Below are 24,507 nucleotides of genomic sequence, written 5' to 3' on the forward strand. Positions count from 1 at the left end.
GAAGACCTGAACCGAAGGCAGAGGCTTAACCCACTGAGCCACCCAGGTGCCATAAATTGCTAAAGTACTTAAAACAAAAGAAAAAGTACATAAGTGATTAAAACATGTATATTTATTTCATTTATTATTTCATTACGTATATTTATTTCATTAACACTTTAATACCAGATGCATTTCATCTCTGTTTTAACAAAAATAAAAACATTCCTTCTTATATTCTTAATGTTCTCATAGCCAAGCTTATCCAAAGGGAAAGTTATGTTAGGATTTCTATTAACAAATACTGTATTTGAGATTTGAGTTGTAATTAAATCTATAATATGATCTCTAAAAGGATTACCTTTTGTCATAGAACAGGAATACGTAAATGCTTTAATATTCAGCTAGTAACAAATACTTACGGGTCAGGAAAATAAACTTTTTAATAAACTGGCATCTTGTTATAGCTTGGAAGCCTGATGTCATACGTTTAACTTCTACTGCAATTAGACCACAGTGTAAAAGCAGATTGAAGATTTTTTAACAGCATTTGCTACTTGTAATTGCAATACGTATTCATTGTATAAAATTTGGAAAATAAAGAGAAATGTAAGAAGATTATCTGTGATTCCACCACCAAGAGAGAAGTCATAAATAAGCATTTTTCTTCTCAGTCTTTTCTTCCTACAGTGTTGATAAAAATATAGATATTATTGAATACTATGATTCCTGGCTTTTCTTTTTCAAAAGTGTCTTATAAGTCATCTTCCTATTTTACATTACAATTGTTATTTTTTAACTGCCCTTATTGTTTTTATAAAATGAAACTTAATCATATATATGTAAAAAGCCATGTATATGTATGTCAAAATGCATACATGTATATATAAAAAGACAAAAATATTAATATCCCCAATCCTGCAACTCAGTAATAAATATTTTTAATGTAATGAGCACCCTTAAACACGACTCTATGCTTATTTATACCTACCTATATTCATATGTTAAAAATATTGAGTTCCTGCTGATTTCTCCAATTCCTATCTTAGGTCACAGGATTTATTCTAGACTTCCCCATTACCTTATTCGTAACTTCTTTCTCCATTGATGAAAAGCTCAGCTTTTGTTACCCACGACATATTATTTGTTTGATTCGAATATATACATAATTTTGCAATAATTAACTCATAGCCATTTGAAACAAGTTTACTAACTAGAGTACAGGACTTGTACACATGGGGTTAGCAAATCTTTCTACAAAGAGTCAGAAAGTAACCACAGGAAACTGGTCAACACATTACAGGCGTAGTTTTCCCTCAGATGCCCATGGAGCTATTTCCCAGACTTCCCTCAGGTTGTCCCCATACTGAGCAACCTTGATGGGCTGTTAAGATTAGAACCCCCTCCCCACTACCTCGACCATGATGCTCCCTCTTTCCCTACTTCTTTCTTGGAGCACTTACCACACTGCAACACACGCTCAGTTCATCTACTCTAATACATTTTACACATACACATATTTTTAAATAGAGATTTGAACATCTCTAAAACGTGAATATTGCTGGGGTACCTGGGTGGCTCAGTCAGTTAAGCATCTGCCTTTGGCTCAGGTTATGATTTCAGGGCCCTGGAATGAGCTCACGTCATGATCCTGGGGTCCTGGGATTGAGCACCATGTCGGGCTCCCTGCTCAGCAGGGAATCTGCTTGTCCCTCTGCCTCTGAGTTTCCCCCTGCTTGTGCTCTGTCTCTCTCTCTCAAATAAATAAATAAATAAGATCTTTAAAAAATAAACAAAATTTAAATATTGTTTAATCAGTAACAGATAATTTAATTGGGAGCTTCAGTTCTGTCAGCATTTGTAATCAATAGTGTTTTAGATTTCATAAAGCATGGAATATAATTTACTTATTTCTTTTGTTTATCTTTTATCTTGCCCTTTCAAAATGCGAAAGGCATAAAGCCAGAGTTACTAGAGAGGATACTCTAACTGCTGTAAATCTCACTGGATTAACAGAATAAGAGTTTATTTTTCTCTGTGTCCCACACAAGGCACGAGTGTCCTAAGCTGGGTCCTTTACCTCCAGCCAGCTTAAAATAGTGAGGGTTTAAGATCACGAAATTATTATAGGAACAAGCCTGACGTGAGTGTTGATCCCTTCTGCCTGGTAGCTATTTCTGTATTAAGCAGGGTATGCTAATGGTTACATTATTATGGGCTGAATTGTCTTTCCTTAAAAAGACAGGTGGAAGCCCTGGTATCTGTAAATGTAACCTGATTTAAAGATAGGAATCTTTTCAAATGCAATCAAGTTAAGATAAAGTTTTGCAGAATTACGGTGGACTCTAGATCCGTGTTCTTCTAAGAAAAGAGAGATTTGAAGACACAAACGAGACAGAGGAAAAAAGTCCATAGGATAATAGAAAGGTTGGAGTTATGCTGCCACTAGCCAAGGAACACCAAGGATTTGTAGCAACAACAAGAAACCTGAAGAGACAAGGAAGGATGCTTTCCCAGAAACTTCATAGGGAACAAAGCCCTGTTGACACGTAGATTTGGGACTTCTAGAGGCTAGAAGGACTTCTAGAGGACTTCTAGCCTCTAGAAGTCCAAACGCATTCTACAACTCATTCCTGTACCCAAATCTTAACAGTCAGGGTTCTGCAGAAGAAGCAGAACCAATTGTGTGTGTCTGTATCTGTGTGTGTTCCACACAAGGCCTGAGCATCCTCTGTTAGATGCTTATCTCAAGTCAGCTTAAAAAGTGAGGGTTGAGGGGTGCCTGGGTGGCTCAGTCCAATAAATGAATCTGACTCTTGATTTCAGCTCAGGTCATGATTTCAGGGTCATGAGATCGAGCCCTGCATGGGCTCCACACTGGGCATGGAGCCTGCTTAAGATTCTCCATCTTTATCTCCATTGGCCCATCCCATCCCTCTCATCTGAGGCCCAAAAGGGCACCTGACTGGCTCAGTCTATAAAACATGCAAGTTTTGATCTCAGGGTTATAGTTTTGACCCCTAGGTTGGGTGTAGAGATTACTTAAACATTAAAAACTTTAAAAGTGAGGGTTGAAGATCACTTAAGTATTTTGAAATAATAAGAGATTCTATATATTCTATATTATATAGAATAATATAATAATTCTATAATATATATGTCTAATCTCCTGTGGGTTCTGTTTGTCTATTTCTTCTGTTTCTATATAATTAATATAATTACAAACATACATATAACTTTATTTATGTATTTATTTACTTATTTTAGGGAACTGGTTCCCATGACAGTTGGAACTGACAGGTCTGAAATCTGTAGGGCAGGTAGCAAATTGGAAATTCCTCTAGGAGTTCTTCAAGCTGCTGTCTTGAGGAAGAATTTTTTCTTCTCTGGGAAATCTTGGTTTTGGGTCTTAAGAATTTTAACTAATTATAATATAAAACTCATCTGTTTATTGAGGATAATCTCCTCTAATTAAAGTCATCTAAGAATAGATATTTACCTCATCTATAGCACCTTCACAGCAACACCTAGAGTAGTGTTTAATTAAATAACCGGGTACTACATAGCCTAGCTACACTGACACATAAAACTATCACTTAGGACAAAGTAAATCAAAATTTCTTCTGCTTGACACAGAAAAAGGTTTATTTCTCTCATTATGGCCAAATATTGAGTTTTTGGCAGAGGTGGGGAAGAGTGCTGGCCTCCACACAGTCACAGAGGAGATGAAGACCCCATTTAGGAACTCAGAACTCATCTAGCATTTCCTCCCCTTAGGGCTGCCAGAGAATTGTTTAAAATAGAGACAGAAGTAGAATATATCCCTCCTTTTTATATTGGCCATAAATAAGCAGCGTGGCTCTGCTTAGCTAGCTGCAAAGGTGGCTGGGAAATGTAGTCTTCCTATACGAGCAAGAGGAAAACAAAATGATTTTGAGGACCACAAAACCCTGTCTTTGCTTCATAGGGATTATTTTTCTGCTTTGTTCACTGCTATATCCCAAGAATCTAGAAAATTAGGCTCTGAAACATATTGTTGAAGTACTAATGAAAAAAATAAAATATTAATATAAAATAAATAATATAAGAAATTCCAAAAGGTTAAGCTTTAACATATTAGTTATTAAAATAGATACGAACGGGGCACTGGGTGGCTCAGTTGGTTAAGCCTCTGCCTTTGGCTCAGGTCATGATCTCAGGGTCCTGGGATTGAGTCCTGCATCGGGCTCTCCACTCAGCAGGGAGCCTGTTTCTCCCTCTCCCGCTCCCCCTGCTTGTGCTCTCTCTTTGTCAAATAAATAGATAAAAGCATCAAAATGAATAAATAAAGAAATATAAGTAAATAAATAAATAAATGAATAGCAACTGAAGTATTCCATTGGAAGAGAGAGACTAGGTGAGAAAGCCAAGTGCAACTATATGCTGTTTCCACAAAACACACTTTAGTGATAATTGAACGCTGAAAATAAAGGGTTAGGGAAGAGCTACTAGTCAAATACATTTTTTAGAAAAAGAAAGCATAAAGCTAAGGAAGAGTCATAGCGCTAATGAGAGGCGAGGTGCTAAGTAAGGTTAATGGGATGAATCAGGATAAAGAGGGACATTAAGTAATGATAAAAGCACAATTTATCAAGATGATAACTAGCCATTAGCCAATACAAACTAATCTACATAGCAACAAAAGACGTAAAGTAAAATACATTAGATTAAAAAAATGTTTGATACCAATATACCAATACAATTATATGTTATAATGAAACCCTCCAATATATTTTTTTTGTCAGAGTTGAAGAGATCTGTAGATACACACACACACACACACACACACACACACACACACAAACCATCAATACCATAAACCACTGAGAGGTTAGGTGCATTTTTTGCATATTACTGAAGTAAAATAAATCACAGACCATGGCAGAATTTATAAAAGAAGCTAGCTGGCTAATATGTTCTGCTAAGTGACTCTTTTTATGTGCCTCATTTGTTTGCTTCAAAAACATTTCCTTAAGTGTCTCTTTCTAATTAAAGTCCATTATACACACTGATGGACTCTGTGTTTAGCCCCTATTGACACAGCACTGCTACACAGTGTATTCATCCAAATAAAGAGTTCCTGGTGTTAGAGACCTGTGTTGGGAAAAGCCTTGTCTCTGGAGACCAAAGACTGGGTTTGAGTTCTGACCTTGCCATCATTACGGTAATTTCATGTTTCTGATACATGTGTTATTTATGTCTGGAATCACAAACTTGAGTTTCAGTTCACACTATTATTTATCAGTGAATGATCTTAGTCAGTTATGCTCACTGAGATTCAAGGTTCTCATTTAGAAAATAGAGAAACAAATTCAAGATGTAATTCTGTCTATAAATATATTCAACAACCTCTTTCCCCAAAAGAATAATGAGGGGTTAATAAGACAGTGTTGAATAACAGATCCTGTTACTTTCATTTATCAGGTTGGAAATTTTAAAAAATCTAAATGTTACATGCTTGTTTTGAGTTTTCTACACACCAGTGGTAGTGCTTAATACAGAACCTGGCTTCATGGGTGATCGATACTTATTAACTATCTTCTTCTTTGATATCTGAAAATAAAATTAAGATGTTGGAGTTGCATCATTGCTCTTGCTGCCACAAATGGACAGTAGTCCACTGGGATTTTCCTACTCAATAAATGTTTTCCCAATGAAGCCAAAAGATTTCCCTTTTCACAGATACAGTGTGATGGAAAACGGGGAGTTGCTGATTCCAGTTGTGGTGCTGGAATAAAATGTCAATATGTGCTTACACATGTAAGACATACAGGAGAATTCAAACCTTCCTGAGCAGGCAAAACAAACAAACAAACAAATAAATAAATAATAAAGAGCATCGACGTTAACAGTTTTAACAAATATGTGATAAAAGAGGGAAAATGGGGAAAATGGATAAACTGGGAGAAGGTGAAAGCAGTAACAGAATAAGGAAATGTATCATTGGCCTCAGGTCTTTGCAATATGCAAGACAGAAAAACTGATGTGGAAGAGTGTAAATATTTTAGCAAAAGGAGGAAAAGAAGTGCTTGAAATGAGAAAGACAATACAGTAGATGTCCTAGTCATCTTCAAGGTTTCTATGAAAGCCAACCACAAAAAGTCCTGAGAAGGACTATTAATGCACCCAAACTTTGAAGCTACCATGAACACATGCACATGTACATATACACACTGAGACTTTAATAAACTTGAAGCGGGAGTTTGTTAAAAATAAAGCTCATAGAATTTGCATTTTAGCATGTACTTTGGCTGATGGTAAAACAGATGTCCAGTAGTTCACAATTGGGAAACACCCTAGTCGTTCTGTCCTTCATCATTACCCCCAGAGAAATGAATCTTCTCCTACCATTTTTATCTTGTGTCCTGCGTGGGATTATGGATTCGGAACAACTTAGGGAATTGAAAATCACCTTTTTAGTTATGTGGTGGAACTCACCAATATCTGAATAAGCACCCTGGATTGAACAGAATGTTAATGAGACTTAATCTAACCAATGGATTATGGTTACAACAGAAGAAAAAAAACAAAACAAAACAACACACACACACACACACACACACACACACACACACACAGCAGATAAACTTGTCAGAAGATTCAGAAGGAAAGAGCCTTGGAGCATCCCTGAAAGAGAAGATAATACAGCCCTCAGTGCAACGAAGATATTTAATATACGCATTCTGAAATTTGGGGAATGACAGTAAGATGATGCTGTTGCCTTCCAAAGAGCTATAAAAATGCATTTGTATGGAACAAATAAAGTTCATTTTGAAGGATTCCGAAACAGTGATTATTCTTCAATATCAAGTCAAATGAATAGAGGAAGGCTGTTTAATGTTAATTCATGAAGAACTGCTAAAAATTCAAAGGTAGATTTCCTCCTTGCAAAAAGTGAGACCAGGGGTGCCCGGGTGGCTCAGTGGGTTAAGCCTCTGTCTTCGGCTCAGGTCATGATCTCAGGGTCCTGGGATCAAGCCCCACACCAGGCTCTCTGCTCAGCAGGGAGCCTGCTTCCCCCTCTCTCTTGCCTGCCTCTCTGCCTACTTGTGATCTCTCTCTCTGTCAAATAAATAAATTTTTTTTAAAAAAAGGAAAAGAAAAAAGTGAGACCAACCAGCAGGAATTGAAGATTATAAGAATAATGGCAAGATGATGATGATGAGTGTGTGTACATATATTTGCACATACCATATTAAGATAAAACAATAAATAATTATAAGAAGAATTGTATATATAGGGTTGCAATTGGTTGAGTTGTGTCCCCAAGATTCATACATTAAAGCCCCAACCCCAGGACCTCAAGATAGGAACTTATTTGAAGTTTGTCTTTACAGAGGTAATCAAGTTAAAATAAGGTCCTTCAGGTGGGCACTAATCCAATATGACAGAAATGTCCTTACACAAAAGGAGATTTGGACACACACACACACACACACACACACACACAGAGAATACCATGTAAAGACAAAGGCAGCAATGAGGGTGATGCATTCAAGGAAGCTCAGAGATTGCCAGCCAGCCACAAGAAGGTCAAAGGAAGGCATGGAACAGATTCTCATTTGTTGGAAACCGCGAGACAGTAACTTCCTGTTGTTTAAGTCACCCAGTTTCTGATCCTTTGTTATGGCAGCCCGAGAAAACTAACATGCAGGTGAAGCCCCTCCTCCTGCACCTTTACATTCTAGACTGGAGCAGGGAGGGGAATAGAAAAATACCAAAGAGATATGGTAATACTTCCTATGTTAATAAATGCCAAGGAGTAAAGAAAAGTAAGTGAGGGAGATAAGAAGTGCTGTTTTATATAATATGAAGTCTGCTAAAATGCCATGAGAATTGAAAGGCAGTGAGAGATTGAATCGTGTTGATAATCTGGAGGAAGGGTATTAAGACAGAAGAAAGCAGTCGACCCATGGCCCTCAGGAAGAAGAATGCTTCTGGGTTAGAAGAGCTGCAGGGAGGTAAAGGAGAGGGAGAACCATAGTCAAAAAGGAACATGGGAGAAATAAGGGAGAGGATCATCTATGCCCAGCTATGGAGATGCTTCAGAAAGTCTCCACTGAAGAGTTTAAGAAGGAGGCAACCGAATGTTAGTGCCGGGAGGAAAAGATGAAGTTGGTGTAGAGGAGAGTTTGGCTTGTTGCAGTTATGTAACCTTCCAGAGTGATGGGGGTCAACAGCCATCACATAATTAATTCCTCTTACCCATCTCTTTGAGGTGACATCTGTGGACCCTGGTGAGATGTTGTCACACTTTTGTCCCTGCAATAAGCAAATGCATTTCATTTCCCCTAGAGAGGGCTCAGTTTGAACAAGGGGGAAAATGTCATTATTTAAATCTCCTATGACTTTCAACCTTTTATCTAGGATTCATCCTCCATCTATTAACATAAAAAAAGGAAAATTATTAAAACAAAATTCAGGCTGACTTGACACTAAGTAAAATTGTTTGGTTTAATAATATCAAATGCTCAGAGAAGAACATTTCAATAATAAGTGCCCAACAGCTGGAAATCCCACTACATTTGCTGAAAATTCCTTTGCACCTAGCTGCTTAAATATTTTTTTAGTTACCATACAAATTGCTGCGTTTTATATTCCAATTTTTTTCAAGGACAAGAAATGCCAATTAAAAAAAATTAAGTAGAATAAAGTTTATGGACAACATGGTGATATTGAGTTCAGTGTAATTGCATCTAATTTTGTAATATAACAAGTTAATCAGCTTCTTAAACTTGTAACAAATTTCTGTCTACAAAACATGGAGCCGGTGTGTATAAAAGGCCATTGTCTAGTGGGTTTGAGCAGTGAATACTTGAAAACTGGGTTTGAATCCCAGCATTGCTGGTCACCAGTTAAGGAATCTTATTAACCTCTTTGTGCCTCAGTTTCACCTCTGATGTAGGGATAAAACAGCTGTAGGTTTTCATAAAATTGCTGTAGGTTTTAAATGAATTAAGACATGTTAAGTGTGCTTAGGATTCTCTGCTTAGATTAAGCCTTCATAAAATTTAAGCTATATTAATTTCACTTTCCTCATTTTCTATTTTAAGTTCCATGGAATTAGAGAAGAGTAGAATCGCAGTCTATTACTGACTCCTAACCCTTGAGGTTGGTTGTTGAGCTCTGGAAAGAGGCGTGGCTTACACAGGGCCCAGGCATTGGTGCTGTTGGAGAAGGGCAGAGGCTGTGGCTTGGGCGAATCTACTATACCCTTGCCTGTCTATGTTAGCACCTGCTGAGATGTCCTAATTACTGTCATGTTTTCAGTCTGGAGAGGTCATTGCTGCATCCTATAGTCTTCCCAAACTTCATAGCTCCTTGATGTCAAGCTTTCAGTGATGGTGCCCATCAGGTGTGTAGGGAATAAAATGGTCTGCATAACTCTTCCTTCCTGGCCTATCTAAGGCCATCTGTCCTGAACCTGTAGGCATTCCATCCTTCAATGTGAAGCTGCCTTTGGGAGAGCAGTAGGCATGGGCTTCTCTTCAGTCTTGGTGCCTCCGGGGGGCTGTACTTAGGAAGCTCAAGGCAGTCCTGTTTGGGGAACCTGTTTCACTTCCTTTAAATGCAACAGTGGATATTAGAAGTGCATGGTTTGCTGAAGCAGTGTGCAAGTTTCTTTCTGAAGGTCACCTCCCAGGCCTTTGGGCTTTCCTCCATCTCTCCCCTTCCTAGAAAATCTCTAACATACTAATCTGTGAGCAGAGTCTGACTCTGTCTGTACTATCAAATCTAACATTTTATATTTCGTTTCCTTCCAGACCCAAGAATTTGCAATGCAGAAACTTTCTTTTTTTCTTTTTTATTGCCAAGACCTTTTCTCCCTGAAGCAATAGAGGATAGAAAGAACTACCAGGGGGCGCCTGGGTGGCTCAGTGGGCTAAGACTCTGCCTTCGGCTTGGACCCTGATCTCAGGGTCCTGGGATCCAGCCCCGCATCAGGCTCTCTGCTCAGCAGGGGGGTCTGCTTTTCCCCCCTTCCCCGCCCACCTCTCTCTGCCTGCCTCTCTGCCTAATTGTGATCTCTCTCTCTCTCTCTGTCAAATAAATAAAAATAAATAAATAAAATCTTTAAACACACACACACACACTAAAGAACTACCAGTCACAGAAATCACACTGAGTAAAACTTCAAAAATCCATGCAGTTGTATAGTTTTTCTTTATTTAATCAAATGTTCTCTCTGTGCCAGGAAGATCCCAGAATCTATAATATAAAAAGAAATTAAGCATCATCTATTTATTAAGTCATGTACCATCATTTGGGGGAAGCTTGGCAAGTAAACAAAGAACTCCAATAATTAAAGTATGATGACACTTAAGAGCACATACATTTAAGAAATTCTGTGAAAGACTTTATTTAGAGACATTATATGGGAAAAGACGTGCTTTCCAGAATTCGCCAGAGGGTGCATGCGAGGTGAGGCGTTGGAACGGGATAGAGAGTGTGGAGGTAGGGCTGGAGAAGCCGACTGGGGTTGGATCACTGATGTTTGATGTACATGGTCTGCAAGGCAAGGTGGAAAGTTTTCTGTGGGTGACAGCAGCATGAGTTAATGGAATGAGATGCTTCCCATCTTGAGCAGATTCATCCACATCTCTAAATCTTAGTTTCCTCCACTCTAAAATACTATCTCTAGGAAGGATGTTATCTGGATGCGCCAGGAGGGTGTCATACAGACTTTCAAGTATGTCATTTGTAGATGGTCATTTAGAGGAATGATGTTGTAGATTCTGTTCATTTGCCTTGTTAATGTCTAAGTGATGTAAAATTTTCTAGATTCATCCCTACTCAGCTTCTGACATCCGCACACCATTTTGAGAAAGTAATCTCACTAATAACAGGACACCAAGCAGAATGATTATTTCTGTTAAATATCTAGGATATGTATATGGTTATCCAATCTCTGGAAGAAGGGAGTAGGACGACAAGGGGGAGAACTTCAAAGTACGTGGATTTGACTGAGGTCCCAGCTAATTATAGGCAAAATTAGATAATAGTTTCTTCCATTATTTTAATAAAGGCTCTTCCCTTGATTTTTCTACTCTACTAAGAATAATCCAGCTACTCTGGGGGAAGCCATTATTTCAAGAAGTCTCTGCCAGTTTAATTTCTATTTCTTTATTTCTATTAAATAAAGACAGCTTACATTAGTCCTCATGTTATTAACTACTTAATGGATTTGGGAAGCAGGTAGCAAAAGAATTGTTCTTTGCATTTAAATGAGACAAATAACCCTCTCAGCTGATTATGCATTTAGGGAAAAAAGTTTCATCCTATTGCTACATTTTAAGTCTGCAAAAGTAATAAATTAATCCATTAGTGAGCCCAAGTGTGTCATCTGTTGTGCTCATTATCAAGTATTCCCAGGTGTTCAGGGGTTTATAAGCATAAATTGATGTGGCTTTTAAATTTGGTAACAGAAATATCCAGCATAAGGATGGTAAGCTACGAAACTATTCCCACACCATTGCTTTTTATTTAAAAAAAAAAAAAAAAAAACCACAACTTACAGAATTAAATATTAAATTAAGATGTTCCCCAATATTGCAATATGTTATTTTGTCCGAAGGAAGCAATGACACATAATTAACCATAGAAAGCATAGGGTTGCCACCTTTTCTTCCCAGTTGCCTGATTTTACGTATCATTTTAGAAGCACAATAGCAACTATTAGGCACCATCAATAAATGATTTTCAACAAACAAGCAGATTGGTTTACTCAGACACTCATTATCCATTCATTTCTGTATTTAGTCAACAAAAATGCTTTGAGCAGTTAGTACTTGCTAAAGAGGGAACCGGGTCCAGAAGGTGAGATCGCTGGACACGACCACAAGACGGGACTGAAAGAGCAAAGCGTTCCTGGAAAGCACACCACTGGAGGTACTGTCTGAGCGGAGTCTAAAAAAAATGAGCAAAAGATAGCAGCTCTTCCGAACACCTGCTGCATGTTGTGTTCAAACATTTTCATTCATTCCCTAGGTGGAGCTCAGTTTGTGTATGGAAAAGAGGCAGGAGGTGAGCACAGGAGTGCAGAACACGATTGGCACGCATGGCTAAGGAGAAAAACCTCTCATGGAGGCTTTTCTCTGTAAGTCTAGTGGCTATCAGATTGCTTCTTTTTTTTTTTTTTAAGAGACAATAAAATAAGAACTTCTTAAATGAATAGCCACCTGTGTGAAGACCTCCATCGACTGAGATGGTAAAATAGAGGGAAAAAACGTTACCTGTTTTTTTTTTCCCCTTCCCTGCAGTTGATTCATGATTCCCTGAGAGGTAACTCCAAATATAGAATTTGTGTGTGTGTGTGTGTGTGTTGGAAATGCCCAGAAAATCTGGAAGACTCAGGAGGCAAATACAGCCTGAGAGATACCATTATTGTTTTACTTTATAGTTCACTCTATTATAGAATAAGCTTCCAACATCTGTGCTCTTTTTGGCCTTAGCCCGAAACATTTACCTCAGCTTGTTGTAAATTGCACTTTCTCAGCTACCACACATTGTTTCCTGATAAATGATTCCAGTGAATCCTAAGTTACATACAGAAATTGTGTGACAAAGATGTGACAAAGATGTACGTGTGCTGGAACTTTGCAGATAATACCCTGTGCATTTTTGGAGTTCAGATCTATACACCCATCTGAACCTTAACTAAATATCCTTTGATTTGGGAAAATTTTCTAGAAAGATTTATAGGTATTGTCTCTTCAGTATTGAAAAAATTGCCACTAGAGATGTCATGTTCCTTGGAATCCTCAAAAACCAAAGTGACAGAAAATAGGCTGGGTGTGTTCTGAAGGTATACGAATAGCATAAGCAGTGAGCAAAGGGGCTGACCCACATAGCATTTCAGTCAATAAATATTTATTGAGCATCTACAAAATGTCAGACTCTGAGAGGCTGCCGTGATAACTCAGCGAGGAAAAGAAGCAAGCACCCTTCACCCTGGGATTTTAGATACTTTTGAACCCTAAGAATCTAGGATCCTATAAACATGACCATTAGTTTTTCACAGAAGTTTATTTTTCTTCAGCTGTTCAATGGGGCTCGGTAGCACTACCTTACAGGCTCATCTTAAAATTTTGTGAAATAATGTGTGTCGAAGTACACAGTGAGAAGATAAGAGGAGCTGAGAAAGCCAACAAACTACGAGAAGATGCTGGGGGAATTACTGTAAGTCCAGGAACTGGAGCCCATCATGCATTGAGCTGTGCAAATTTACTGTCATTAATTATATAATCAAAAAAGCGGTTCCTTTTTTGAATGAAGAATTCTATGCAATGCTGATTCTCATCCAGTTCTCCCCTCAGTAATTGTGAACATAGAATCAGATTTAAGTCTAAACCTCCAAGTGTGATCTCTAGAAAATTCCACAGGCTACGGAAGCAAGATTCACATCTGAAGAGCAGCCGAGGCAGATGGTCCCTCATGACCACCTGCCATAATCCTGTTTCAATGTCTTAACCTATTCCTGAATGCCTTCTGTTTTCCAAAGGAGTGGCTGAGCCCTTGCCCAGAGCTCTCTATCCTGGAAGAGCTGGAGCAGGTGGGGCTGGGCACTGGCAGAATGCTCATCTTGAGTTCGCATCCACCTGCGGCCCCGTCTTCCTGGCTGTCTTTCCTACAAAGGGGTATTGCTATTTAGAGGACGAGTAGAAGCTATGAAATAAAGGTGTCTCTATTTAACAGGAATCGGCCATAGAGCTTTCGAGAAGAAAAATGAAGAGGCCATGTTTATAGAAGGCCCATGGAAAGAAGAACAGGGCTGTGTACTTTTCTGAAAAAGTGGTTTTGCTTCTCCATGATTGATGACCTGTCTGGTGTGAGGCTGGCCACAGTAATAATGTCAGGGTTTACTCTCAACAGTAGAAAAAGTTGTCAGTCAATTCTGATATGATGGAGGGGAGAGGAGCATTGGGATTATGGAGCTAAAATGGCCACGGGGTGTCCTCTGATCCAGGCACAGAACGCATGGTAATCTTGTGTAAAATTGGCCTTGACTTTATTTTGCATGCACAGAAGAAAGACTAGAAAAAGCACAAAAGGGGCGCCTGGGTGGCTCAGTGGGTTAAAGCCTCTGCCTTCGGCTCAGGTCATGATCCCAGGGTCCTGGGATCGAGCTCCGCATCAGGCTCTCTGCTCCGCGGGGAGCCTGCTTCCTCCTCTGCCTGCTTCTCTGCTTACTTGTGATTTCTCTCTGTCAAATAAATAAATAAAATCTTTAAAAAAAAAAAAGAAAAAGCACAAAAAATTAACAGGATGTACTTTAAGGAGGTATAAGAGAGGTGTTAATTTCTTATTCATATGGTGTTTTGCTTTCTAAACTCGATTTATGAACACGTGTAAATTATAAAATCAAATATATCGTTCTGATAAAAACACACATTTAACAAGGTAGCATACTTTAGCAAAGGGAGCATAGAGATTGGAATCTGACGGGCAGTTCACCTCCTAAGTTGCATTAAGTAGCTGGAAAAAAGGATACTATAAGAATATCCCTCTCCTTTTAGGACAACAGTACCTAGAGAGGGACTGTCCTGCCTCACCCGCCAGCCCTGTGCTCACTTCCTTGCCTGCTCTCCTCCGTCCCCACTGTAGGAACTTGGGCCTGAAAGATTCAGGTCAGGCTGCTCCTCACCTTCCAGTTGTGCATTCTCTTAGTCATGGCCAAGTGTCACTGCCCCCTAATGTCACATTTACATGCTCTGGTAGCCTGTGGTGAACCCTAATCCCCTATCCTTTGGTCCCTGACTCTTTTTGAAATATATCTATATTCTGTAGATCCCAAGTGTTGCTTCCAGGCTGACGCCCCCCTCAGCAACCACCATCTGGTCTCCCCTCAGCCCCGCTGTTGTCCTAACCAGAAACCTTTCAAGTCTATCCCAGCCTTTCCTACTTTGTCTATCTTGCCATAATAAACTGGAACATGCATACCGATGTCTCCGCACACCGCCTCTCTTAACCATATCCATGATCTTATCTAGGAGCAAGCAGAATACATTCACTGTTGAAGCACGAGGCAATTACGTCTCTTTACAGCAATTTTGGAAACTACTAGAAAATGATAAGCCAGGTGTTTGGGGTCAGCAGATATTCAAGACCCAGCTTACCATCTTCACAAATCCAATTTTGTCTTCTCAGCTGAGATGGACTACCTCTTCCTAACGTGTCACCAGTGAAAAGTCATTTGACAAGGACCTGGGGGCGGACTCTATGCAGTGACAGGTTTCAGTTCTGCTCTCAAGAAAAAACATTTGCAGCTGATAAGGTTTATAGTCGGGTGGCTGTTCTGGACACTCACGTGGCATCTATTTCCCAGGGTAGGTGCCATAGTCATTAATTCCACAGGGGACTTCATGACCCAGTGGTTATTTACATCCAGGTGGGAACTACTGACTCCTGAACCACTGCCAGGAGAGTCTCAGCACACATGTGAAGGCCTGCAATACAGAAACCTGTTGTACTTTAAGCCAGTATTCTAACTTTTTAAAACCCAGAACATCATTTTCATGTGGCCCGTTTTTCCACATGCCATGGGACAGGGTTTGAAAGCATCACAGATGGGATTGTGCTGTGATAGAATTGCCTTGTTCAGTGCACTTGTAACACAGACGTGACACGGAAACCTACATTCATGTGCAACTGTCCCAGGGCTGCACTGCAGTGAGGGTCTTGTTACTTACCACAAGTAGCATCTTGTCTCATCTTGCCCTGAGATTGGAAGCAAGTTAAGGATTGTTTTCTCTTCCTCACCCTGTCCACCCTGAGGACATTGTTGGTAGCCTCCATCCGTCCATCCACGTACAAAAAAAGACTTAGAACTGCTCACACACAGGGAACCAGGGACACTTTGGAAATGTGGGCCTTGAATTTCCAGGAGTTTTTGACTTTTACAAATATAAAGTTTGTCCCTCATGTTACCCGCCTTACCCTCAAATCTCAGTATTTCAGGTCTAGGGGGCGCCTGTGTGCCTCAGGCAGTTGAGCGTCCCACTCTTGATTTTGGCTTAGGTCATGATCTCAGTCTGGGTCACGAGACAGAGCCCTGTGCTGGGCTCTGTGCTCAGCGGGGAGTCTGGTTGGGATTTTCTCTCCCTATCCTTCTGCCTTTCCCCCACACACATGCTCTCTCTCTCTTTCTCGAATAAATAAATCTTTAAAAAGAAAGGATATACCGGGTCTGCAGCAGGGCTGCTGTCATTTGTTGAATCTGTTACCAATTATGAGATTGTTTGGTTCAATGTTTGGCACATATTCAGACTCAACTTTTTATATAACCTTGCTGTATGTTCAAGCACATCACTTCAGTTAGACCAGCCTCATCATGAAGAGATCTTCCTAGTAACCAGTGAAGAAATATTAATGAGTTGCCAGTTTGGTTCCTTGGACCACCTAGCTTGTATTTGGCACTTGATCAATCAACAAGGGTAAGCGAGTAAATAAGCCTTGTTTCTCCAGCGCCTGAGGATACATGAAAATAATTTGTTCTTTTAAGTGGATTCAATAACTCCTCCCTGAACATTTTGTTACCTGCTAGCTTTGTAAAAAATCGCTTTTTCTTCACAGGGAGTGCAAATGCAAACCTTGGGTATATATATATGTAAGTGGTGGTGGAGAGTCAAGCTGCTAAGTTTGAATTCCATCTCCTCCACTTACAACAATGCAGTGGAGGGGAGTTCTGGCCCATCTCCATGCCTCTGTTCCTCATGTGTGACACAAGGATACTGACAGTCAGTCAGGGTCTGCAGGCGATATTTAAAGCAGTTCCTAGTAAATGCTCAGTAAATATTAGCCACTATGATATTGTCAAAAGGGGTGAATATTCCAGAAGAAGCACAATTTTTTACATATAAGAGTTAATCAAACTCAGCCATAAAAAGTTAATATCACTCAGCTATAAAAAAATGAATGAGATCTTGTCATTTGCAACAACACGGATGGACCTAGAGGGCATTATGCTATGTGAAATAAGACAGAGAAAGACAAATACTTTATGATTTCACTTATATACGGAATTTAAACAAAATGAAACAACCGAACAAACAGAAACAGACTCATATATACAGAAAACAACCTTGGTGTTTGCCAGAGGGGAGGGAGCTGGACGGATGGGTAATACAGGTGAAGGGAGGGAAGAACAGAATAAAGTTCAGCTGTTAAAAAGATAGAAATTTCACATTCTAGTACATACTAGAGGGGAAATAAAACTGTTTTTGCTTAAGCTATGTCCCTCCTATTCCTCTCCAATATCTGTGTAATTCTTGGCATGTACTTTGTTGACTGAATGAATAAATGCAAAATTAATTAATTAATTCTCATCAGATCCCTCTTGATGATTTCATGCAAGCCTGAATATCCCCAGGAAAGCTGTTGGCTTTAAGAAATAGCCAGTGAAGGGCACCTGGGTGGGTCAGTCGGTTAAGCATCCCACCCTTGATTTCAGCTCAGGTCATGATCTCAGGGTCCTGAGATCAAGCTCCGTGTCCGGCTCTACGCCCATGCTCTCTCCCTCTCCCTCCTGCCTCCCTCACCTCCCCTTTTCTCCATTCTTAAAACGAAACAAAACAAACAAAAACACAAAGAACTGGTGAAAGGTTATGAGAAATATGATGCTTTATGTTCTGTATATGACTCAGTAGACAAAATTAATTGCTCTTCTGTCACGTTCTTCATGGATTTTCATTGATCCTTTTGTGTAAAACAAAGCCGATCGGTTGCTTTAGACCTGTAGTAATGATCATGGTTTTTAGCACTTTACTAAAATGATGGAAGTATGTGTCTGTTGTGTGTGTGTGTGTGTACACACACATGAGAGAGATTTTAAACAATCTTTTTATTTATATGTTTCAGTCGTGTCAGTTTTCATGAATTTCATTATAAAGATTAAAAAATATGTTCTTTAAAAAAATCAAGAATATAAATGCCACCTTGCTTGATAGTATTTCTGAGAATTACAACTCTAATAATTAGATGTAATTTTTCTGCTATGCTACGGGAAGACCGATATCCTTTCCTTAACAATTCTGCTTGCCTTTCTGGTGCCTGGGTGGCTCAGTTGGTTAAGCATCTGTCTTTGGCCCATGTCATGATCTCAGGGTCCTGAGACCGAGTCCCACCTCGAGCTTTCTGCTCAACGGCGAGCCTGCTTCTCTCTCTCCCTCTGCCTGCTGCTCCCCCTGCTTGTGCGTTCTCTCTCTCTCTCTCTCTCTCTCTCTCTGTGTGTGTGTAAAATAAATAAATAAATTCTTTTTTTTTTAAAGATTTTATTTATTTATTTGATAGACAGATCACAAGTAGGCAGAGAAGCAGGCAGAGAAGCAGGCAGAGAGGAGGAAGCAGGCAGAGAGAGAGGAGGAAGCAGGCTCCCCACTGAGCAGAGAGCCCGATGAGGGGCTTGATCCCAGGACCCTGGGATCATGACCCGAGCCGAAGGCAGAGGCTTTAACCCACTGAGCCACCCAGGTGCCCCAATAAATAAATTCTTAAAAAGAAAAAAAAAAAAGAATTCTCCTTACTTTTCAGTGTTTAGATAAATTTCAAATTCTGGTTTGTCTCTTCTACTGGTCCTGAATTAATTGTGGCATAAGAACTTCAGATTGCTCTCCACTTTACCAAGCATGCCACTCACTTCTTGGTGTAGTCTCCAGACTCACAAAGCCTGATTCTCCAGTTCCCCCATCACATCTGGAAGTGAAGCAGACAAGTCTGTGGAAAAGAATGAAGAGTGACCGTTGGTTCTATTTGCTGGCAAAACAAACCACAGACAAACAGCCACTTCTGGGACACCTCAGCGCCCCCAGAGAATTCTTGTTCAACCAGGCTGAGGGGCTAATGGCTTTCTACCTGCCCAGTCATACCATGGACATCATGGTCTGTTTCCATATTTCTATATACTTTCTTCTCCTGACTTCTTTCCTGCACATCTTTTCTGATTGTTTGCAAAACTTTTTTTGTTTTGTTTTGTTTTTTACTCCTAATCTTATTTTTTTTTTTCCCTTTAGTTTCATGATGGGTAGTCTCATTGAAATCTCTGTGTGTAAATACCGCATGCAGCTCTGCTTTTCCTCCAGGGCCCCAAGGGCATACCATAAGGAAGCTGCTTATTCGCACAAGAACCAAACATGGTCTTGCAACTTCTCTACAATCCTGTTCTTTCACATGGCATATTGCTTCTTCCAAGAGCAAGCTTATGGGTCATTGGCCTCTCCTGCTAATGCACGCATTCTGGTGTTCCATGATAGCACCATTACAAAGAATTAACAGCTCTTTTTGTCTATGGGGTCCCTCTGATTTCTGAATCACTGGAGAATGAAAATTCTGTCTGTTCATGAAAGTGTGCTTGGTATCTACCATAGTATATAGTGAGTAATCAAAAAATGCCATGGAGAGAAACTAATGCATCAACTTAAAAAAAAAATGTTACCATCTTTTTTTCTATAAAATACATGTCTCGATTATTTACCTTATAAATGAACAACTTGTGGGCGAATTTATAAATACAGAAAGTAGATTGGAGGTTACCGGGGGTTGGGGGAGAAGGAAATGAGAAATTATTGCTTTGTGGGTACAGTTTATCTTTGGAGTGATGGAAAAAATTTTAGAAATACAGTGGTGATGGTTGTACAGGATTATGAACATAATTAATGCCACTAAATTGTGTATTTAAAATGGTTAAAATGACTAGTTTCATATTGTATATACTTTGCCACTATAAAATTTAAAAAATGAATTATTTACAAATAAGAAAGATATTAAAATAGTCAAGATAACTAAATGCATATTTTCTAAAAAGAAAAGCTTCTCTGCTAAATAGACAACTCAAAAAAGGAAACCCAGTAATTAGTCTTAGAAACAAATACAGTTGTAGCAATACTTGTTTTTCACATATTCTCATTTAAGAAATATATTACTGCAATAAAAACCATCATTAAATAATACAGTGAGGTTAAAAGTGAAGGAGTGAATAACCAAATGATTTAAAGAAAGCACCATTTTTAAAAGATTTTATTTATTTACTTGAGAGAGAGCAAGAATGACCACTAGAGAGAGAGAGAGAGAGGAAGAGAGGGAGCGGGAGAAGCAAGCTCCCTGCTGAGCAAGGAGCCTAATGTGGGGCTCTATCCCAGGATCCTGGGATCCTGACCTGAGCCAAAGGCAGCTGCTTAACCAAGTGAGCCACCCAGGTGCCCTAAGAAAGCAACATTTAAATAAACCTCTGTGGTTGAGTACCTGAGTATAGTCAGGCCCAGTTTATCACTGAGACCACAGACAGACATTAGCATTAGTGGGTCAAAGAGGTCAGCTGTCCACATACACATACACGGGAAACAGACGTGGACCTATCTGTCATGCATTTTTGATAGGAAGCACTGCCAAGTTTAACCGTCCTAAGACTGATGGGTCAGACAGACTGGATTTGTGCCCTGGATCTGCTTCAAGTCTTTAGTCTCACTGAACCATAGGTTTATCATCTAACAAATAAAGAGGGGAAAAAATCCAGTATCATTTCATTTTTGTGAAGGTGAAGAGGGCCTGGTTAAGGTTTCATGCAGAAGTTCCTTACCTGCATATGATTAACATAGAGGTCCAGATTAATTTATATTGAACAAGTAAATATATATAAATATAATATATATAAATACAAATATATAAATATATCAATATAAATCTATAAAATATCGTGAGTTCTGAAAATAACTTAGTACCAGATATTCCTTGTGGGAACTTTTTTGATCTTTTTCTTTCCTGTTTTTTTTTTCTTTTCCGTTTTGCCAAATTTTTACTTAGCGTACTTAGAAATTGGTGCAATATTATTTCATCTATAGCTCCAGGCCGTTGGGAAATATGAGTCAGTGTTCAGAGCACTCCTAATTGTGGGCAATCTGTAAGTTATCTGTTTCAAAAAATGGTTGCTAAAATAAAGACATATTCTTTGGGTTGAAAGGTCAGACTTAGAAGCATTGAATTCCATTTGGGATTTTTTTCTAATGTTTTCTCTTTTTCTGTTTCTCTTCCTCACATGCTGACTTTGGTGTAGCAGACCACTTGGGGATTGAATTCATGGGTAAGACTAAACAATTTGCTCCTTAAATATCTAGAAAAAGCTTAGTTTCATAATGTGTATAGTGTTCTCCTTCCCCATCTGATTATAATCGAAATGTCTCATTATCAGATGCTGTTAGTAGTAAAAAGTGTTTTTGTTGATTTTTCACTAAGTAATGGCTCAAAATGAAAGACTTAACTACATATTGGGAAGGCAATTGAATGTAAAGTGCAGCTCTGGAATCATACAAAGGTTGAATTTGGCTTCTAGCTTTGTTTGCTCTATTTCTCAATTTTCTTATCTGTAAAATAGTTCTTATTTGACTGCACATGTAAATTGCTTAGCACAATGTCTACAAGAAGGCAAATACTCAATAAATGAAAATAATAGTGATGGCTTAAAAATGTCAGCTTTATTATTTTCTGCTCTAATTTCTTATCCTTTTGCATGATGCCTGCTTTGTATACATTTTAGTATCAATCAGTTTGGAGTATGAACCTTATAAACATTTCCCTTTACAAAATTAAATTATTTCTTGTGAAAGTAGTTGCTGTGAGTGGTATATTTTTAAAAGCATTAGGATGTCTTCCACAGAATTATTATTATATTCAGGAACTATTATTATTGTTATGTTCATAGATAATTACAATAAGAATTGAACATACTTTTCTGAGTTGATTTCATAAGTAAAATAAAAAATTAAAAAAAATAAAAACAGTCCATTGGTTTGATATACATCATGGTGCTAAAACGGAGAGATCTCGGGAGTTAAAGTTAGTGAAATTGAAAAGACCTAAACTTGAAATCCAAATTAATAATTCTTTGCTTGTTTGGCTTTTGTCGAACTTCAGATTTTTCTCTTATATAACATAGATATTAATACTTGATATGTAAATTTGGTTATTGTGATGATATTTATAAATTTAATTGTATCATTTATCTATTCACCCATTCATTCAGCAAATAATTATCAAGTGCTTACTATAAGAAAAAATGCAAAGTATTAGAGATCAAAAAAGGTGTAAAAATGGACAAAAAAAACCTGGTCCAATGACACAGTCTAGTGAGCCTACAGATAAAAGGTAATAAACCAGTAGGTATACAGCTGAGACTTTCCTAAGCCTCTTAAGGCAAGATGCTACTAGCTTAGACTAGTGTGATTGTGGAAGATATGGGAAAAATAAGAGCTATGTAGGACATGGTGTCAACATACGTATTTGAGGAGAATTAATTTTGAAGATTAGAAATGGGAGATTATCAAAGATGATGCAAGGTTCATAGTTCGCCTATTTAAATTAAAGTTGGGCCCATTTACTGAAAAAGAACACTGGAAGAAGAACAGATTTATGGGAAACATCTTACTAGGTTAGGTTTGGCAATGTTGAGTTCCGGGTACCTCTGATATATTGAGAGAGGATGTCAAGTTCGTAGTGTCCTGCTGGAAGTTTCTAGGGTTTATTAGAGCTTAGTGATTTAATATTTATATTGGAGTTGATCTTCCCTGTTGTGTGGTATTTTTCATTAGTGTTCTATTATTTGGGTTTTATATCACAGAAAAAGCAGACAGCTCTATTCCTGCAGGCTTGGGGTTTTGGTAGAATAGATGAGATGAAAAATCATAAGGGCAATGAAATTCAGGATAACATTCTAATGAAGCATCATGAAATGAAAAGCAGATGCAGAAGGAATTGACAAAAGGCTAGCTACCTGAGTGTAATCAATGAGAGTCCTTGAGCATGTTGTTGGCTCAGAGAGGAGACTATAGTCATATGGGCCAGGAATTACAGAAAATGATGGGCAGGGTCCTGTAGAAGAGTATAAATTGTGAGAAGGATATGTGGCTTGTACTATCCTCATTTACCAGGGATGGTGGGGATTAGCAACGTGGAAGTCTGGGCATCAACAGCCACTTCGTGGATAGTGGGTACTGGGTCTAGTGGACACAGAAATTTGTCCCCACTGGATTGTGGTGATTGCAAGCTTTGAGAATAGAGATTTGAAAAGTTCTATAATTGAATGACTGCATATATAGGGAACACCCCACGTGGGTTTGGGCTAGCTTCACACTTCACAAGTGGTATGGCCATGGTTAGGTAAGCAAAAACTTACTGTATTGATGTTGATTATAACTGTTAAAAAAAAAAAAAGGACCCGTCACCATCCTATTGGACTTTTCCTAAGGACCTCCAGTAACATAATTACCTTATGGTGGCAATTTGCTATGGAACCAAGGTATGTGTTTAAAAAATATGTGTTAAAACATTTACAAGACTTCAGTTACTGGTACGTGAAAAATAATAGTTAATTGTGTAGTTCATCTCTATGAATCTCAAGACTAAGGTTATAGTGAGTCTTAAAAAACTTGGTGTCAAATTGTAGCTATAAAGCCTTATATGAGTGGGTTCTCAATGTATGAATATTTGACTCTGGCAGTAGAGATTGCCTTGTACAGAAGGGGTTGGGCAAGAAGTCAGAAAGGAATATGTAGCATGTGTACAGATAATGACAACTAATAAAGGCTTGTTTGAAATGGTGAGTAGGTTAGTGAATGGACTGTTTCCACTGGCCTTACTAGTTCCTGCTAGTGTTCACCCCTATCCATATTCTAACTGAATATGTAAAATTCTGTTTGTTGCTTTGGGAACATATATTTTCACATAACAAAATATTAACTTGTGATTTTAGAGTCCATCTGAGTAAAATTCCTTCCACCGAAGTTTACTGCCTCACATCCCAATAATAGGACCTCTGTAGCACAAATACAGCTGGGAAGCAGAAATGTCGGCATAGTCTCTATAAACTTAATCACAACGGTATGTTGGAGTACCTAAAATGATCATTGTCAGTTCTGTTTTAATGAGTTCTAGAATAGCTTTCTTCTCAACGTTCATCATTTTTACTTTGGGCAATGTTAATTTCATCTTTCCTTCAGTTGGAACTCACATCACAAAATGATGATATGAAGCACACAGCTCTTTCCCCCAAGTCTTTGTATTCCCAGTGGCCAAGTTTATGTTATTGATCAGATGCAAAAGCTGAATACTTTATACAGTTTAATAAATTCCTATTTAAAGCAGGAATGCCAAATCATATGACTCAATAAGAGTCCAGCTATTTAATCAACGTACACTTCTCACACTTACTGTATGCCAGATGTATAAGATACTAAAGATCTAGACATATAAGCCACATCCTTTAATGCCCAAAGGCTCTGAAACTAAAAGAAAGCTACACATAATTGAGGTAATTAACAAATGCTATCAAGATGACATAGGCAAGGTACAATGAAGGAAAAAAACCCAGAATTTTAAAAAAGCATCTGAATGTGTTTTGGGAAATTCAGAGACAGCTTCCTGGGGTAGGAGACATGTAAACTGAGTACTAGCCAAAGTGGATAAACTGTATTGAGTGATGCCATAGTCCAAATCTGTCCCAACTCT

At 38.6% G+C, this 24,507-nt stretch overlaps 1 protein-coding gene across 9 annotated transcripts in view; it reads left to right on the plus strand.

The window, feature by feature from the left end:
- Positions 1-24,507, plus strand: part of NRG3 (neuregulin 3) — a 1,045,529-nt gene that overhangs the window by 890,994 nt on the left and 130,028 nt on the right. For 6 of the 9 annotated variants that reach the window (XM_045083561.1, XM_045083563.1, XM_045083565.1 and 3 more), the window contains exon 4: positions 21,062-21,088. In XM_045083561.1, coding sequence (XP_044939496.1) covers positions 21,062-21,088 — 27 coding nt within the window. The remainder of the gene's footprint in view (positions 1-21,061; positions 21,089-24,507) is intronic. The other 3 variants (XM_045083562.1, XM_045083568.1, XM_045083569.1) reach the window with 1 other exon arrangement.

The sequence above is a fragment of the Mustela putorius genome, unplaced genomic scaffold (genome assembly GCF_011764305.1).
Source record: "Mustela putorius furo isolate JIRA1106 unplaced genomic scaffold, ASM1176430v1.1 tig00000698_pilon_pilon_pilon, whole genome shotgun sequence".
NCBI classification, from domain to species: domain Eukaryota; kingdom Metazoa; phylum Chordata; class Mammalia; order Carnivora; family Mustelidae; genus Mustela; species Mustela putorius.